Raw genomic sequence first — 18,803 nt, forward strand, 5'->3', positions numbered from 1 at the left:
TAAGCTGTTTATTCCATAAGATGAAGGGGAAAAGAGAGAGAACCAGGATGGGACAGAGCCTTATCTAGGCTGAGGACAGCTCTTTGGTCCTCCACCAAACCCATTGGGGCGGGAAGGAGGGGATCCTACTATCAGGTCCCAGTTACAGGGGTCCTAGTGGGGAGGGAACAACCATTGCCGGAGAGCAATGCAACATATCCCCGTTTATTTCTCATTAGAAGGCAAAGCTTTTCCCATTCTTTTTTTATACTTGGGCATTTCACACTCTGCTCTTTAACTTTCAAAACTGATGCAATCCCCCAGACTCTTGCTCTTGTGCTTCTTCTGTGCAGTAAAACTTGGTGTCATTGTTTTTAAGTTCAGGCAGTCAGGGCATCTGAAACATGGTGTTAATTTAAGATGATACTTGCTCTTAATTGGAAGGCTTTGAATACTCACAATGGCCTAGAAACCCTTCTGGTGAGGCTCCTAATTCAGAACTGTACTTGAAAGTGCAAGATTGCCCCTTTTTGTTTTTTTCCCCAAAACTGTTGTCTGCATCCGCTATGCACATGTTCTGCTTTCTCTACTTGCAGTGCATTTATCACAGGGAAATGGCATCTCCTCCCACAGGTTTTACTTGCTGGGTATCTTAAATGGGGTGTTTAGGGCTCTGACTATGCATTAACTATATTCATGTTATCATTTGCTTTTGGGTATTTTCCTTTTCAGCTTCTTCCTGTAGGTGCCAATAAGTCTCAGGTTTGTGGGGAGAAATGGGTTGACAACATTGTGCAAACTTTTACAATTTTTCAATATGTAGATATATAGTTAGTGTGCTTACTAGTGTGAGTTACAAAGCGGTAAGAAGGAAGATGTGAGTAGAGTACATTTGAATTAACCAAAATTATATGTTTTTTCTGTTTTGGAGAGGTTGATGGCTCTTCCTCAGATACAATAGGATAGAAGTAACTTTAGCCTGTTAACACTGTTACTTATATGGGTGGTTGGTGCTGTAGGAGCGGTACTCTTACTCCCGAGGGGCAGTGCACACGCAAAAGTGTGTTTTGGGAGACAGAATTTGGCTGGGATTTTCTTCGAGAGTAATTTCTTAACTAGATTTGACTTCTTTTAATTCACCTGGAACTGTAAGCAGGAGAAACATATACATGCACACACACACTTTTCACATGGAGATCTAGCTTGTGAATGATGCTTTTTTTAAACTTGTTCAGCACTAGATTTACTACTTCCACTTCCATCTGCCTTCTCAGTTGGAGTTATATATGTATTTGTGCTTGAGCATTCTCTAAGCTATGCTACCTTATGTGAGAACATGGAAAATCTACATACCAAAGATTACAGAAGTGCAATCCACCTTTTAGCCTGGCTTTTAAATGTCCATAGGTTCTAATGCTTGCTCTGAAGGATTGATGTTTAAAACACAACATTTTGTCTTTTTGTGCATTTGCTGGAGTTTTAAGTTACAACCTGAGATGAATGATCAATACGCCAATGTTCTGCTAATGATGTTAAACTAATGTCTCTAGCAGCCAAACCCAGCCTGCTTGGCTTTATGTAATCAGGTGTCCACCTGATCAGGAGCACATGTGGCTAAGCTGCTTACCAGCTTTTCATTTGGAGGTATTACAGGGATGTTTTGTATACAGCCACTGGGGAAAAGGATGTACTCCTTATTCTTGAAAGATCAATTTGTAGATGTACTAAATTGAGTTCTAACTCTGTGTTGTTGTGTTTGCCTGCTGTGGTAATGCTCTTTACAAATGAATGTATTGCAGACCTTCATTTTAGTTTATATTTTCAGTAGCCTCCTAGTCACTCTTAACTAGTATACACAGTCAAATGCTGCTGCTCTCTGTGGCATTTGGTGATTTATTTCACTTTCCATTTTTGCTAGTGACAGTGGGAAGTCAAATCACATGTTGGCACTCTGTTTCCTGAGGGAAGCTCACTGCTGGGTGAGGCATAGTCCACAAAGCCTTTTGCTCTCTACTACAGGCAAGCCTGGTTCATGTACATTTCATCTGATTTAGAGATTTCTCCTGGCAAGACTGGCCCAGTAGTCTGTGAGGACTGGTGCAGCTGGCTATCCTGATGTTGGTGTGTTTACTGCAAGGATAGTGTCTTCATTTGAGCTGGTTTTTTTTCTGATGATTTGTTTTTCAAGATGACTGTGTTGGGCTGTGCAGTAACATCTGTTAGCAGTGGTTTGAGGGAACTCTTAGTTCTCACCCTGCAGATCAGTGGCTGCTTACAGAGCTTAGTCTAATCTTCTTTGCCAGCGCTTTCTTGGGGGATTCCTCCTCTGGACCTTCAAAAGTCTCACCAGTTATTTCTAGTGCCAAGATTTCCTGCACAGGTGAGCTGTGAGTAGAATGCTTTGGCTAGACAAGGCCTTCAGTTGATGAAGCAGAGTCTGAAGTTGTTATTCCATGCAGTATGTGAGCTTCAGAGAAGCTTATGGAAGAGACAAGTCAATAATTGTTTGGCTTGGATGGCTTCACTGTGCTTTGAGACTAATGGAAAATCATTATCAAATGATGATTTTGAGCTCAAGTTTTTCAAACGACCAAGTATGAAGGGCATTAAAATTGTCAGTAGAGCTTACATGCAATCTGAAAAAAATCCCCAACAAAACCCACGGAAGGTGGGAGCTGTGCTTTGGTTCCCAGTTGTGCTGGAGAAGCTTTGGGATGAGGCATTGAGTCATTGATGTGTTACAGCTGTTGGCAGTGTCACCAACCTGTGATATCGTGCTGAGGTGCAGCAGATGATAAACATGCCTCAGCAGTCAGATCCCAGGCTCTGGCTCTGTGACAGGGATGCATTTAGGTAATTTCATACAGTAAGCTTCTCTCTAACAAAATTACAGTAGTGCAGAGTGTATTTTGATCCAGGTCAAGGACAGGGACAGGCAGACACAGGTACAACAAGCTGGCTGGGGCCATGCTTTACTTGACTCTAACAGCAGCCTGATACTCAATGACGTTTCTATTTAAAAGTAGCTAATTACCATCTGCTTATGGATGACTTCATGTTTAAATAAATGCAGTGTTTAACGCTGAAAGTTCCTGTTCTCATTTAGGTCTCGTCCTCCAACAAATGTTTTCTGGTTATGTTATATTTTCAAATGTGTGAGCTGTTCTGAGGTGAGGGTTGGGGGTTAATTTCTCTCAATTCTTGCATTAGTGAGAATTTGATTATTCTTTTAATGCTCTACTATAGCAGGGCTTGTGTTTTCTCATGATGTTGTGTTTCGGTTCTTGAACCCATAACCACAAAGCTCCAAATGGAGCCAGTGAGGTGAACTCAAAAATCTTCATCTAGTGATGATGTTGCAGAGCTGAAACAGAGGTTTAGGTAGTAGGAGTTGTCTTATGCTAAATTCAGTACTGAGATGCTTACATCAAAAGCCAGACATTTGCATTTTTAATCTCTGGGGTTTTCTTTAAAGGCTCTTATGTTATTTTTAGCTCCAGCTCCCTGCCAAAAGTTCTGTTTTGTTTCTTTTGGATTTTGTGTCGGTGAATCTCACTAGTTATGATGTCATTGCATAGTGTGAAATGACAGCAACAAAAAGAAAAATCTTACCCATACCATCTGTTACAATAAATATTATGCACTCCTGTTAGATTCCAAGTGGATTTGGATTGCATATTTACAACAGAAGCTAGTCTCTGCTTAGATGTACAGTACCCTCTAGCAGAAAGCTTTTAATCACCAAATTCTCTATATGGTTTTGGATTTGACATGACACATTGCCAGGCCTAAGTTTAGTTGGTTTTTTAATCAGCGTTTAATCTTCTGTCATTCATATAAGGCCTAGTAACTTGCCAAAAATGGTCCTAAAGCAATCTGTGTGAATTAGGATAATTAGGATAATTCACTAATACCAAGCATTGGTTGTTTTCTTACACTGGCCATTTTACAGTAATTGTGGCCTGAAATAGAGAGGGGCAGATTTCCTTTAATCTCATAAGTATTCTTCTCAAAGATTAAATGCAAAATGTTGATTGAAACTGGTGGTTGATGTTTCCAGAGAGTGTATTGGCATTTGAATGTGTCTTTCCTTGCATAATTTATCAAAGCCCTCACTGAAGAAATTGAAGTTGATAGGGGTTTTGTTTTATGCTGCAAGATCACAAAAATGTTTAGAAACCCTAAAGAAGAATGAAATGGTGTCAGGATCCAAGCAGAGCACAGAGCCTGCTTTATCAGCCTTGGTCAAAGATGAATTCTGAAATGCACGGTACAGCAGTGCTTGTGCATGGATTAAAGTGTGCTGCCTGCTAGGAAAAAAAAAAAGAGACTGAGAAATTGTTGAGGGTGCATGTTATCATGGAAAACGATTATTACTCTTGAATGGAGCAGGATGCCTGCAGCTCCCATTTGGACTTGGGATAAGATTTAAGTGCCTCCAAGTAGTTTGAGTTGCAAGGTTTCAATAACCACTTCATTTCCAGAGGCTTTGAATAGAGCCTCAGTGCTGGAAATGTCAGGTGGTGGAGAAGGTTTTCCCTTGGTAACCAGCCAAAAAAATGGAGATTTTGCATTTGCATTGTATTAATGTATTAGAGCTTGGCCTTTGGGCATGGATGGGAATGATGCTGTGGCTTACCTGGTGGGCAAGACCGAGATCCCAGGAGTGGCTCAGGGAATTCTTGAGGGGGTCACAGAATAAAGTTGTGGTGCTCCTTTGTGTGTGTGAAGTTTGGGCTTAGGACAGAGCATTGTGTCACTGCAAAAGACACTGGGGAAAGAAAGGGGGGTGGGGGGGGGAAGCATGTTCCTGCCTCTGCCACTCCTGATAAATGCTGTCTTGTTCAAATTGTATCAATACTTGCCCTGCAACAAAGCCAGTCAGTACGTGGGCACAACCACTTTCTCGGAAGCAATTTCCCAATAGCTGAGGCAGAGATGAATGACCTGCCAGAGCAAAGGCTGGATGGGGTGAAAGGGTTTGCACTGCTGTATGCCTGCCTTGTGTACAGCTGTCTTTATGGGCTGGATCACAGTTTGTCACCTGTTCCATCCCTCTCCTCCTGCCTATGTGCTTATGCACTTTTTGTCTTTTTTTCATGATGTACACATTTGAATTTGTGAATAAGAACTTGCACTTATCACAAGAGCTGAAACCTATTACCTGTGGGTAATCCATAGGGGGCTGTGTTTTATGCAGTGTTTTTAATTTCAGATCCTTGTGTCTTGCTGCAGAGTATATCTTTGTTTCTCAGGTTAAGAGTCAAAGAAATAAACATAAACCAGCTGATCTCTCCCTGCAGAACAGGTCCTTCCCTTTGCATCCTGGCTGCCAGGAAGAGGAACTAGAACAGCTGGATTCCTCACGTAGTAGGTCTTTTAAATGACAGGAAATCTTCTTTCAAATTTGCTAAAATGTAAAATCCACAGTACAGACAAAAGGTGTTTTGAAGTTGAGGCTGAAATTCTTGGGTTTGGATGGATTTGTCGTGCTCAATTCTACTGAGCAAGCTTTTGCAACTTGCTTCACATGGGACTTAGTGTGATGAGGAGAATACTTTTCAAAATACAACTATATGAGAGGCTTTCCACAGAGCATCTACAGCATGTTAATTCCCTCTTTCACTGCAGGGCCCTGAGCAGAATGCAGCATTGTAGTCCTTTTGTAATAGATGCTGATAGATTTCAGGAGCAGCGCTGTTCTGAAATGGCCACTGTCATACTTTTAGTGGTGTGTGTGCAACCTGCTAAACTGGGTGCTTTAAGGAAGAATATTATGGAGAAGCCAGGAATATTCTGGGGTGCAAGCAGAGACATGAGGAGCACCCATTTCCAAGACCCTAAATGGCCTTTGCTCTAGGCAAAAGCAAAGATGATTTTAACTGTATTTGCTTTGTTGTCCTTAATTTCAATTTGGCTTTTCAAGCTTTATGTCACTGTCTTTAAAGATTGTGCAAAAATTTGAATCATTATTCCTCACTATCTAAGTGGCTGATAGCTTTACTCATGATTTTCTGTTTTTTTATTTATTAGGCTGTGATTCTTACATTTATTTTTATCTTAAAACTGGGGGCATAACAAACATTTAGCCACAGCTGGTGGCAGCATTAAATAAGGTTTAATGTGCTAAACTTTCAGCAGCTCTTTCCTTGGTGTTGACTTGGAGATGCATTGCCACTGAGAGTCTTTTGTCTTTTTTTTTAAGAGGATGCTTCTGACCTGCTCTAAACTGTGTCGCAGGCCATAAAAGATGGCTGATTTTTACTGTTTATAACAGCAAGCTTTAGATACACCAGATCAAGCAAAGCAGAAATTCATTTTTGTTTTGTAGTATTTGCCTTGGAATGACTGCTGTGCCTTGGAGTGGCTCTTCAGGTACATCTCTGAGCAGCATCCATTTCACAGTGTCTACTTACAACATGTCCAGCATGATGCTCTTCACTGATGAAGAGGATTAAAATAGTCATTAAGCTGCTGAATACACCAAATATCTGTAAGGTACAAAACAGAGAGACTGAAGGTGCTGGAGTGATGCAATCTGTTGGAATGCATCAGGATGGGAATGTCTTTAACTTGAGCCAGACTTGAAATGCTTGTATCACAGAAGGATGAAACCAGGGCTTAGTTTGTGTATGGAAATGCTTGGCCTAGTGCTGTCTGTAGAGACGCTTTCTTGCTCTCGTTTTTCTCCTCTGTGTTTAAGTGGATAGTTGGTCCTGTCTGGCCCACCTTGACTCCGGAGTGCCACTTAAAATGGCGTGTTTGGCACTATTGTTAGGATGTTTCCTGCAGTGAATTAACTTTGGGAACAACCCAAAGCAGAGGACTGTTCTTATTTACTCCCACCTCGCTGGGTTAACATTTAGAACCTTTACTTGACACTTATAACTGTGAAAATACGGACAGCCTCTAGTGCAATTGTATGACTGTGACTGAATAGTTGATCCATTTGCCTTTGTTGTCCAGGCTGTAGAGTTGCCATGCGGCCTTGACACCCACAAATCCATTTTGTGCTGGTTACCAAACCTGTTTTCCTCCTACAACAAGTACTACAACAAGATACAAAAGTTCTTAGTGCAATATTCTTAGTATATTCCTAGCCTCATAACACAAATCCATGTGGTACTGGTCCCACTGCTGTCCAGGCTGGCTGTGAGTTGTGCAGGGAGAGGCAGCCTTCAGGATAATTAAAGCATGGAACTCACTTGGGCTCTCAAGGATTTTCTTTTATAAGATGTCCAAAGTAATAATACTAGGAAGAGGTATGCTTCTGGCTGTCTCATGCTATTGCATATCAGGTGATAATTTTAGCATAGCTTTCTTGTGTGCTGCTCTCCATGATTTGAAACATCTGAGTAGATTCTGTGGGGCTAATCCGCATAAAGTATTTGCCAGATTCTGGCAGAGTTAATATTTGCAGCTGAGATGTGTGCAAAGCTGGGTTTCTGAATTAAAAAAAACATCTTAGTGGGCCATGCCTGAAGTCAAACAGTGAAACATAAAACCACCACCCACCATGGTTAGAACTTCATGCAACATTTTTGTCCTTTGACTTTGAGAAGGTACTATTGAAATGACTGAGCCCATGGCTAGGAAAATGGTGAGTGGCCAATTTCGTGGGTAGGCAGATCAATCTACACTCCAACCACCGTCCCAGTGATTGGATTTGCATGTTAAGTCAGCATTTTCATCACAGTCCTTGTCTGCTTGTGGGGTCAAGGAAAGCAAAACTTGTTTGGAAGGCTGACAGTTTATTTCTTTATTTTCAAGCGTGTCTCCAAGATGATCTGAGCAGGAGAAAGAAAAGCATCTCTAAGTAAAAGTCAACAGTGACTTCTTTCCCTGCCTGATAGTCTTTTCTAAGCAGGAAGATAAAGAATTGTTTGGAATGCTTGTGTTCAAAATAACGTATCTTGAGAGTTTTCTTTACAGTTCCTCCAGCTGGTCTATATATAAAAAAAAAAAAAAAAAAAAAAAAAGCTGCTATGATGGACAGCCTGGGAAAACGGTTTAAAAAACAAATTAAGAAATACTAGTACATTCAGAGACCTTGAAGAGGAAAATCAGTTGAAGTAATGAAAATTCTCAGTGGATAGTGCCTCTTTAAGGCATAACAAGATTGTCTAAAACTGTTCTGCCTGGTCTTTTTCAGAGAGTGATTTTCCTTCCTGTTGCAGAACAGGCAGTTTTTGCTTCCACCTTTGGATTAAAGCTTTCAGCACCTGATTGTTCTGTGCTTAGAAGCCCTCAGTGAAGTGTCAAATTACTTAAAACTCATCAAGAACCTGCCCATCTGGTGGGTGCAGCTGCAGCATGTAAATTCTTCCACTAATCTTATGGTCAATTGTATTTCAGCTAACCTGACAGAAAAGAATCGTGTTCTCTCCCCTACCCTGAAATTTTTCAGAAAATGAATAAAGAAACATCAAGGAAATAATTATCAGTGTACAGAGGGGTCATGCTTCCCACTGAAACCTAGGAGAGACTATTAATAAGTTAAAATCTCATTTTATCAAAGATAAAAATCACCTCTCCCATTTTGTTTATTTGCATGCAGTGCTACACAATCTGATACAGCTCAGTAGAGTGAAGAGCTATAAAATTCAGCATAAGAAATTCAGGTGTTCAACATGCAAAGCTAGGTAAATATTTTGCAGTGATAGCCCTGAAATATTGGAGGTTCTAGGCTTGCTTCTGTGGAGCTAGTTTTACTTTCTTGATCAGCAAAATCAGTAATGGGCATCTCAGCCCAGCCAGCTTGAGTCTGTTCTATAAATTACCACTTAATTTTCTAATAGCATTAGGCAGCTGTTCTAAGTAGAGCTCTGCTGCTTCCTGTGAAGGAGCTGGTTAATATGTCCATTAGAGCTTGTGTGCAAGCCTAGCTGTGAAGTGGTGTTGTGACTGTTAAACGCCAGCTGATGAATTAGTGCTTCAGAAATAAAATGCTGCTAAATTACTAAGTATTGCTTTTAAAGAGTGGAAAAAATGGAAATACATTAAGCCATTGCTAAGGTCCTTTACTTTCTGTGACCCTGCTGCTGACAAATTTTGGGAGTACTTCAAAAGGCTTTTTGTCATTTGACTTCTCATGTGTCAGACTGCTCAGTCCAGGTGTTTGAAAATGGATGGAAGTCTACTTTTCATCATTGCTTTGGAAGAAGATAAACTGGGAGATTTGAGCCTGAATTCTGCTGATAGTCACAGGATCTTTTGAGGACTGGTTGGCTGTGTGTGTGTGAGTGGTAGGAACTTTTCCTAATCAGTAGCTAACTGTAAACTAAACTTTCTTGGCACAATGTTCACATTGAAGTTTTCTTTAAGGAAAAAGAAAGCTCTGTTTACCAGAGCTGAACAAACTTACAGTGCCAATATAGGAATCTCTTAAAAGCACTGATTTCTGCATACCTCGACATTAAATAAAGGTTCTTAAAAGATTTTGTTTTGTATGTGAGCAGTCATGTAAGCTGCTGCCTGAAAGACGCTCCATAACAACTTTGACTAAATAACAGGAGGAGGTGTATGGGAAAATGGTTTTGGTTTAAAATCCCGATTTCCATTATTTTTAAATATATTTACTAAGAGCCAGAGTTGCTGCCTGTTCTCAGTAACATATACTTACTGATGACTCTTTTCATAGACTTGAAATTTGTAGAAGTAACCTGTGCTTTTGGATGGACTTAAAGTTGAAAAGTATCCTAAGTTTTTATTCTGGAAACAACAAGGCTATTCCATAATTTTTGGTAACTACCTAATTTTTGTTCTTGATCAGCATAAGCTTGGCAGAGCTCAGGGAGAAGCAGCAAAGATAAAAGCAGCCCTGTATTTTAGAGGTTTCCAGTTTTGAAAAGGTGGTCATTAGCATGGTTAGGAAAGCCAAGAATTAAAAACCTCATGGTTTCCTCTGAGATTTGAAGTTTCATCTGAATTGTTTGGAGGACAGAATTACCAATTAATTGGGTTGAGTTTTGGGGGGTTTTTTTACAAAAGATTGTGAATTTAGAGGTGGAAAGCAATAAGCATGACCCTCAGCTCCAGCATGGTCAGAGCAGGACCTGTTGAATCATTCCTGTGTGCTGTCAGGAAGTTGCTTTATAGCCTAATTGCAGGGCTTGAAAATTCCAAGTATTTTATCATGTTTGAAAACACATGCAGTCTGTGCACATAAATAATCAATCTGTGATGCTGAAAAGCAGCTATAAGGGGATGGATACTTGAACCAATCTCAGACTGCATTGCAAACCACATTCCTGCTTGTTATCCTTCTTTAATCTTCCTTTTTTTTTCTCTCAGGAATTTTTCCTTGCCACTTCAAATTCTCTGTTAAAATACACCCTTCAGTTTCCTGCTTGCCTTTTGGATCATCGTGTTTTAGATAGAAGTGCAATCTGTGCAGCCTTTTTATCTGCAGTCAGCAAGTGGTTAGACAAATAGAGTGAGGAGCCACAGGTTCCTGCAGTGGCTCTTTTGCACAACTGCCAGTGAGCTTCACAAGATCTGTAAAACAAATGTTTGTGCTGTTTTGAGGAAGGCATTTTGGTTTGCTCCCTCCTGGAATGCTAAATCACTTTGAATCAGTAGTAAGGGGTTTATTTTTCTCTGCCTGATGTTAAATTATTCTGTCTCCTTTCTGCTAGTTTTGCCACTAGGGAAGTTAGTGGAGAACTCATGTCGGTGTGTGACTTGTGATGAGTTTTTGTCCAGGGGTTACTTTTGCCTTGAACACATTGCTTTGCAGTGATGTAAGATTTTCTGAATGTAGTTTCCTGTGTATTATGGAATGTCTATCCTGATAACTACAGTGATTATATTCCCTAATTCTTGTGTCACTCAAGTGCCTTCAGATGGCATGAACTCTCCTATCAAACCATGGAGAAGTTACGAAATAGCATCTTTCAGTACTCCTTCACATGTGCTGCTTTCAGTGATGCCTTTATGGTATCACCAGTATGGTTCATACTAACAATCAGCTCAGAAATAAAAGACCTGAGAGTTAAACTATTCAAACACTATTTTAAGCCATAGCTGCTGTTCTTGGGCTTCGGTTTGGATCTCTGTTCTGGTAGTCCAGGAAGGCAAAACTGTCCTATGGCCATTGTTTCAGTAGAATATTAGTGAATGTGAAAACATTAACTTGCACTAAAGCTTTCACTTGCTGACTAACAGGGCATCTTAGGTCTCTGTGCCTCAGATGCCCAAATAATTAATGTGGGAAACTGGTAATTAGTCGGGCCATGCAGGACAGAGTGATGACACAGATTGGAGCGAGGAAACTGCATTTAACCGAGCTGAGCTTGCTGCTGGGTGACCTCAGGAAAGTCACTTGACTTTGTGCCTCAGTTTAGTCCGGTGATAAATAGGCTGGGATAGGACTTAAGGTGGCGCTGTAAAAAGGGGACTTCAAAATAGCGCCGTGACAGTGTTCTGCTGCAAGGGGAGGGAAGTGGCCATGAGTGTGTCTGTCTGACACAGCTTGGAAATTGTCCCTGAAATCCTTGTGACACGTGGAAGGAGACCTGGCTGATTAAACCTATTTGGACTTAACCTGTGAGCTGTGTGAGGATTATCAGTGTTTGTTCTTTCCTCTTCCCTTGCCCTTATTTTTAAGGAGGCTTTGTGTTAAACTGTTCCAGTCGCAGCCATTACACCCAAGCTGTACTTTTGAAAGCTTGAGGCTCTGAAATTGATGTTTTTCAAAGGACACAGTTCTGGGTACAGTAACGTTTGTTCAGGGAATGTTCCAGTGGAGTTGTTATGAACTTTGTCTCTCCAGGAATAGAAAAGAGGATGCCAAAGGCAACCGTGTTACACAACTTCAGGAAACAGAGGCAGTGCTGAGTCGTGGCTTTCCTGGATTTGATCACCTCTCCCCCAGCCTAGCACTGTCTGCAATGTGGCACTCCCTATTGAATGCAGCAGTTCACAGTGCAAATGTCTCACATGCAGATTATGTGCTATTTGACTCGTGTAGGCCCTTATCGAGCATGATAAACCAGAGGGGGAAATAACCTGATACCTCCTAAGTACAAATTCCAAGGGCAAAACGGCTGTCTATGAGTCGAAGGTACTTGGAAATCTCGTCTTTTCCTTGTGGAAAAACAGTGGAATGTGCAAAGCAGTGTAAGGAATGCTTCAGGCTGCAGCAGGTCTTTGTAATCCTGCGGTTGCACAATGGAAGTACATGGGTTATTGTCACTGAACTTCCGAGTGTTCAAGGCTTCATGTTGGCCATAAACACAGGCATCTAAATATAAACTGCACCTCAGCTAACACTGCAGCTCCTGCCTTGGCTCCCAGTTCTCTGCTGGTGCAGACTCCACCACAAAAGTCAATAAAGGATAAGCAGATGAGAACTCCACCCCTTCCAGCAAGTTAAAGCGAGCCAAAGACTGCTTTAGTGAGATTTCTGCCATTTAAATTCAAAAGCAAACCCAGGCTGGTATTATCAGCTCACACCAGATTTGCCTGCAGACAGTAATTCTTCCTGTCTTGGATCCGTGCCCATGTGCATTATTGTAATTATCAGCAATTAAAAAAAAAAAAAATAAAGCAATAAAGCTAGGATGAGCTGCTAGTCTGTAGATTTACTGCCTGCTGTGTCAGGCATTCATTAGCCTTCCTGGGTTCAAGCCACCTATCTGCTGAATAAAAGCAGGAAGAGGAGCTAAGGAAAACAATGCATGAAACACTATTTGAAGCATGAATTCAGAGCTCTGCTTGCATTTACAAGTTATGAATCCAAAACAGGGGAATTTTAAATATTCTGTCCAGAAGTTCTTGTGTGTAAAGTCTTTCTGCCAACTTCCCTCACTTTTTAGTTGAAGTGTTAGTTTCCTGAATACTGACTTACCATTAATTCCCAGGTGAGATTCATGGCAATGAGTGTTAGACTTACGGGCTCTGTGGCATGTTGTGATCCAGGAAGACTGGGCTTTACAATGCCAGCTCGGCTGTTCTCCTTCCAATAGCTTTAGTTTGTGACTATGGCTCTCCTTAATTTTCATTTTGCCAAGGACTGGCCTCTCCTTCCTCTGGAAGGAAAAAGGCTTTTGAACATCAGTTGGAGGCAGCACATATTATTAATATGGGGGGTGCAGTTGAAGCAGTTGAGTCCCTGCACAAACATTCACACCGATTTTTCAGCCCAGAAAGGGCAAAACATTAGAATTCTCACACATTCAAAAGCAGCAGCCATGGAGGGTTTTGTTCACAGGATAGCTGGTAAGGTAACAGGGCTCATTTTTGTGTGAAAGGAACTATTAGAGATCCTCAGTGGTCTCGAAAGTGTTCAATTTATATCCTCCATATCTGTGAGTATTGCACTGACATAGGGAGATTTGCAGAGTTGCTCAGATAGAGTAGGAAATGTAATTAAACAAAAAAAAAACAAAAAACAAAAAAAAAACCAAAAAAACCAAAACCAAAAAACCAGAAAAAGTTCTTCCTTTAGTTTTTTAGTTTAAGGTGGGCAGCATGATATATCTGAATAAGGACAGTGCTGAACAGCCAGTTCCGAAGTCCCTCAGGTTGTGGTTCGTGTGGACCATGATTTAATAACCAGCACTGCTTTCAAGGGCCTTCACTTAATTAAAAAACAACCAGCACAAGTAATCTTTCCAAGTGCTGCCTGGCTGTTTTTTGGGGTTTTTTGGGTTTGTTTGGTTGTGGGGTTTTTTTTGTTGTTGTTGTTTTGGTCAGTGTAGCAACAACTGGTTGTGGAATACATACAACTCTCAAGAGCAGGAATTCTGATCTGACCTGTAGAAAATCCTACAAAGAGCCCTGCCGTGTCAGTTAAGGTAGGATATGCCCTCAGCAGCTAGTAATCTGTTATCTGGCCACTAAGTCAATGAGATTCTCTATTGGAGCTTTCTTCAGCAGCTCATAAATTCTAGTGGCTAGAATGTCAGTCTTAAAACAGCTTAATCTTCCACGGGTTTATGCAGAGAGCTACTCTTGTGTTGCTGCAGAGGAAGCCTGATGGAAAGCATGGGTGGTGTGGGTTCTCTTTGCAGGCTCTCCATGCTTCTCAAGCTCCCATCCACTGTGGTTTCGTTGGAATAAAGGCTTATTCTAGCTAATCTGATTAGATGGACGAGATTCTGATCAGCTGGGTGAGGCTTCAGTCATGTTTGACCTCACTGAAAATGCAGAATTCAGTTAAATATGACATTTTGCAGATACCTTTGTACTATTAAGGAAAGCTTAAGTTCTCAGGAGCTGATTTCTGTGATTTACAGTTAACAGCTTCTCTTCACAAGAGAAAAGTTCCAATCACCCTTCAATTCTCAAGTCCCCATCAGCATGCAGGAAGGTTTTCCAGAATAGCATTCCATAGGGAGCTGTATGGACAGCATGTGAAATGAGTTATGTTGTGATGATGTTTAACAGATTCTGGCAATAAAAGACAAGGGACATGGATGTCGTTTTCATGTTTATGTCTTTATAAACCAGAACTGCAATGTACTGCTTGTGTTTCAGGGGTAGATGTAAAACATTTTTTATATTACTAAAGTCTCTAGCTTTGTGTCCCTCCTTTGGGATGGGGGTACTTGTAGGAAGAACAGATTTTCCCTTTTTAGCACCTGGAGCCCAGGCCTCCAGGTGGGTAATGTTTACATGTCAAATCCTTTTTCACAAGCTGAAGAGGTCAGTAGTAAATAAAAGCCAGGATACTTGGGCAGACACTTTCATCACAGAAGAAGATTTAAAGGCTTGAATTCCAGTGTTTCGGGACCATAAATCAGGCACTGGTTGGCAGGGTGAGGAATTTACCTGACATTAACTGGCCAGAGATTTATGTGTTTATGGAATGAAAAACATCTTTGGTCTTGGAAAGAAAACTGGATTACAGAATTATGCCAAAAGGCAGAATCCAGTTTCTCCCGAAACATCTTGTAAATAAATGTAAGTTCCAGTGAGGAAAGTAATGGCTTATGGAACAGTCTTTTCCCAAATAACATTTGTCTTGCTCTCATGTTACATGTATGTATTAATAGGATAATAACTACTAAAATAATGCTCAGCAAGGATGTACACAACTGGATGAACTTTGTGTGTGTTGCCCCTCCCGATCTGTCAGGCTGCTTATTTAAGGGAATAGTTGCTTCTCAGCACTAAAAGAAGCAGCTGCTTCCATTTATGGCTGGGAAATTCCCCGAGAAAAGTGTGCTGTCGGTTTGTTCATCCCTTTGCAATGTGGAATGGGTGGATTCTCTGATGTACTAAAGAGCTTAACTAAGGACATGGCTTTATCCCAAGCTTCATGCCTGTTTACATGTTCTGCAGCCTTCCTTTTGCAGAGCGATGCTTGAGTGTAGCTGAGGGAGCTGCTTCCAGTTCTCACACACTGAAGGCAATTGTAGGAAACATCAGAAAGTTACTTGGTCCCAAAAGGTGACCTTTTTCCCTGTTTAAGTGTCAGTGTTAAAGGTGTGGCCTCCATGAAGCTTGAGGTGCTGTATTCCTGTTACAGCTAAAATGAGATTAAAGTACTGAATTAAATAACTGATATGATTGAGGGCTGGAGTGGATTGCCAGTGGAGGAAAAATTTAAGTCCATTGCTCAAAAATCTTGCCTTGCAGGTCCTGGGGTTAAAGAATCAACTCGTGTATCTCAAACTTCATTAACTCACCCAACAGCACAGTTCAAGAGAAGATTTCAGATTGATTAAAAGTGATGAAATCAAGCATGTAATTAGTCTCATTTGTTCAGCTGTGAATTGGGACTTAGCATGTTCTGCTAGCTACAGCAACAGCACTCGACTGATACTCAAGCTATGTGAGCAATCCAAGAAGGAGGAATGATACCTTTGCAGGGAGCAAGCTGGAGAGGCAGCAAAAACAAACATTGGCTCGAATCAGTATGTAAATAGGGGGTGGTCATGATTTCAGGAGGTTGGTATGTGTTTGAACAGGCTTTTTGCTCATGCAAGAAATGTGATGAATGGATTACGTATGGACGTTTCTGCCTCTCAATGGATCCTGCACCTCTCCTGCTCCCTTTATTGTGCTGCAGACTTGTTAAGTTTGCTTTGAAAGAGTCAGATTTCAGGCGTCAGCAGTGCCATCATAGCACATACATTTATTCTCTTTTGATGCCCTGTATTCTTACAAGGGGTTAATGCTTTCTGGGTTCTTCATCTTGCATTTCTTTTCAGTTTTTTTCTAGGGGTGGAACTTGGATGTGGTTGTGATGTTGTCATCAAAACAAAATTGTTTTGGGGATTGTTTCCTGCATGTTAGGTCCTGTGTTCTCTGGAAAATGATTGTTGGTACCAAAGTGGTGTTTGTTTGGAGAGAGATAAAAATGGCCTCTTAAGAAGTTTGTGTGTGTTTAGGGGGTTCTGAAGGATCATTGTACATTTGCTTCTTTCTTCTGGAAGGACATCAGGGAGGAGGGTGGTGCAAGACTTGTCACAGGTTCTGGTCTGTGCAGTTGTAAGATGTTTATTAAAGGCTTGATTTCTGCAAGAACCAAGTTACTGCACCATATTCCCAACCTCAGTCTATTCCTCAGAGTTCCTGGAGGTATAGGACTACATGACTCTTTTATCCTTACAACAGAGAGTATAACAAACATACCCACAATAAACTTGAAAATATGTGTGAATTTGGCAGCATTTTGATACTGGGACATCAGTGCTGCTATTTCTGACATGTAGTTTGGTATTTCATTACTTTGCGGTCTGTGCTAAAACATGCTGTCGTGAGCATCTGTCGGTTGGAAGGGTCAGAGTAAGTAGAAACCCTGTAATACTGTATAAGACTTTCTCTTAAATGATGCAGGGGTGAGTAGTACATAAAACTCAGGGGGTCATTTTTCTGCAATTAATACTTGAATTTATGCTTTTGTGCCTCAGGTTGTTTCTTCCCCCAAGCACTAATCTTCTGTTCAGCTCTAAACAATCCTTGACTTTTTGAGTGTTGAAATGCCTTATCTCTAGGCAGACTGATAGAGGGAGGAGGGGAAAATGAGCTAAATGTAATAGTTTTAAGAAGAGTTTTTTCCTAATATCCTGTAACTAAGAGCTGCACAAAGTTGTCCAGTTGAAGTCTACTTTTTACTCCTTTATTTCCTTTAAGCATACAGGTATTGATGTGAGTTGGTAGGGGTCTGCAGGGAGTTGGGAGGGAACAGTGCCTGGGGCGGGGCGGCTGCGGCCGGGGCACGACTGTTCCCTGTGAGCTCTGCAATCCCAGTTACCGGCAGGGACAGACAGCGATGGCACGGGGCTTGGCATAGAACAAAATGCATTTATTCCTGGGCTCCCAGACAGACTTGGGGGGGGGGGGGGGGGGTGTGAACAGAAGTTTTTATACAGTAACTCAGGAGGAGGGGTGTAGGAAAGTGAACCAACGAGGATATGGTAAGAGAGGACTATAAGGTGGGGCAAATAGCTCATGAACCTATCAGGGAAAATAGAGGGGGGGGGGGCGGAATAATACACAGTAACAAATGGGGTGTCGAGGGCAGCAAGACAGACACAGAACTCTCCGGAGAAAGGGGCAGGGATAGGGAGGATAGACAGCTTGGAAGGCAGGTGGTTAGGGAAGGGCTTGGGAAAATTGGCAACTGGGAAAGGGAGTGGATTAGGGAGGAGAACAGGGGGCAAACATGGATTCAAACCAAAACACACCACAAGTGCCCATAGTAATTCATGCATTTTTCAGTGCACAAAGTTAAATATGAAGGCAGGACTGGTAGCCCAGAGTAGTGTTGCCTGCCAGGAAAAGCAGCTTAAGGCCAGCAGACTCTGTGCATTGCTGTTTCTATCTGGAGAAGTTGAAATGGATTCCATTCCTCTAAACACCTTAAAGAGCTTTGGGGTTCATCTGGTTTTTTGCCTTATGCCTCTTTCTGTTTTACAACGGCTAGTAGTTAAGTGAGAGCATGTTCAGCTCCCAGTATCCACTTGGTCTTCTCAGAAAAAAAAGAGTCTGCAATTGAATTTACTCTTTTTTTCCTCTTTCAGTCAGCCAGCAAGATTTCAGAAAGGGGCCCTGACCTTGTTTTCATTGATCAGTTTGACCCAAATGTGGGCCTGGACTGTCACGTTCTTGTCTGTTGGTGCAGTCTGGGAAGTGCATAGAATACACATGTGAAACAGCTCCCCATAAGAGTGCACTCAATGGGACACAACACTTTGCGAAGCTGGTTGTCACAGCTGTTTTTTCTGATTCAGTAGAAATTATCTTTATTTGTATGTTTGAGCAAAAAATCAAAAAGGCAGAATTCTTGCAGTGGGACGCAGTTATTTTATTATTAGTAGTAATACCTGCTTGTTTGTAACCTCACAGAGGTCCTTCTACCAGAAGTCATTAGTATTAGTTATTCAGTCAGTTTTTCAGACATCTGTTTTAGTCCATGTAGCCTTTTAGTGGGAATTACTCTTGGTTTTGGTAAGCTGTTGTTTCATTTATAAAAACAGGGTTTGGGAAAAAAAAGCCTTGCAGGTGAAAACTTGGGATGGGCTCACCATCTCAAGGAATTTCGTTACAAAATAGTTTGCTCCACTGATATTCTGGATCAAGCAGGAGCTGTCTGAGAAGATTCCAGAGGGTTTCTGGTTGTTTGAGTTGTTCAGTCTTTGATCAGATAATGCAATCAAGGTGTTTCTTTTTTGTTTTGTCTTCACAGGCCCTTGCAGCCAATGCTGGGACGGGGTTTGCAGTGGCAGAACCCCAAATCGCCATGTTTTGCGGGAAGCTGAATATGCATGTGAACATCCAGACTGGGAAATGGGAGCCTGACACTTCTGGGACCAAGAGCTGCTTTGGAAGAAAGGAAGAGATTCTGCAATACTGCCAGGAGGTGAGATTTT

The 18,803-nt window shown here is 41.4% G+C and overlaps 1 protein-coding gene across 10 annotated transcripts in view; it reads left to right on the forward strand.

Annotated features, from left to right (window-relative positions):
- The window catches only part of APLP2 (amyloid beta precursor like protein 2), a 50,088-nt gene that overhangs the window by 3,804 nt on the left and 27,481 nt on the right, over positions 1-18,803 (forward strand). For all 10 annotated transcript variants that reach the window (XM_012570796.5, XM_030291083.4, XM_004174568.5 and 7 more), the window contains exon 2: positions 18,620-18,793. In XM_012570796.5, coding sequence (XP_012426250.1) covers positions 18,620-18,793 — 174 coding nt within the window. The remainder of the gene's footprint in view (positions 1-18,619; positions 18,794-18,803) is intronic.

This window comes from Taeniopygia guttata, chromosome 24 (assembly GCF_048771995.1).
Source record: "Taeniopygia guttata chromosome 24, bTaeGut7.mat, whole genome shotgun sequence".
Taxonomy (NCBI): domain Eukaryota; kingdom Metazoa; phylum Chordata; class Aves; order Passeriformes; family Estrildidae; genus Taeniopygia; species Taeniopygia guttata.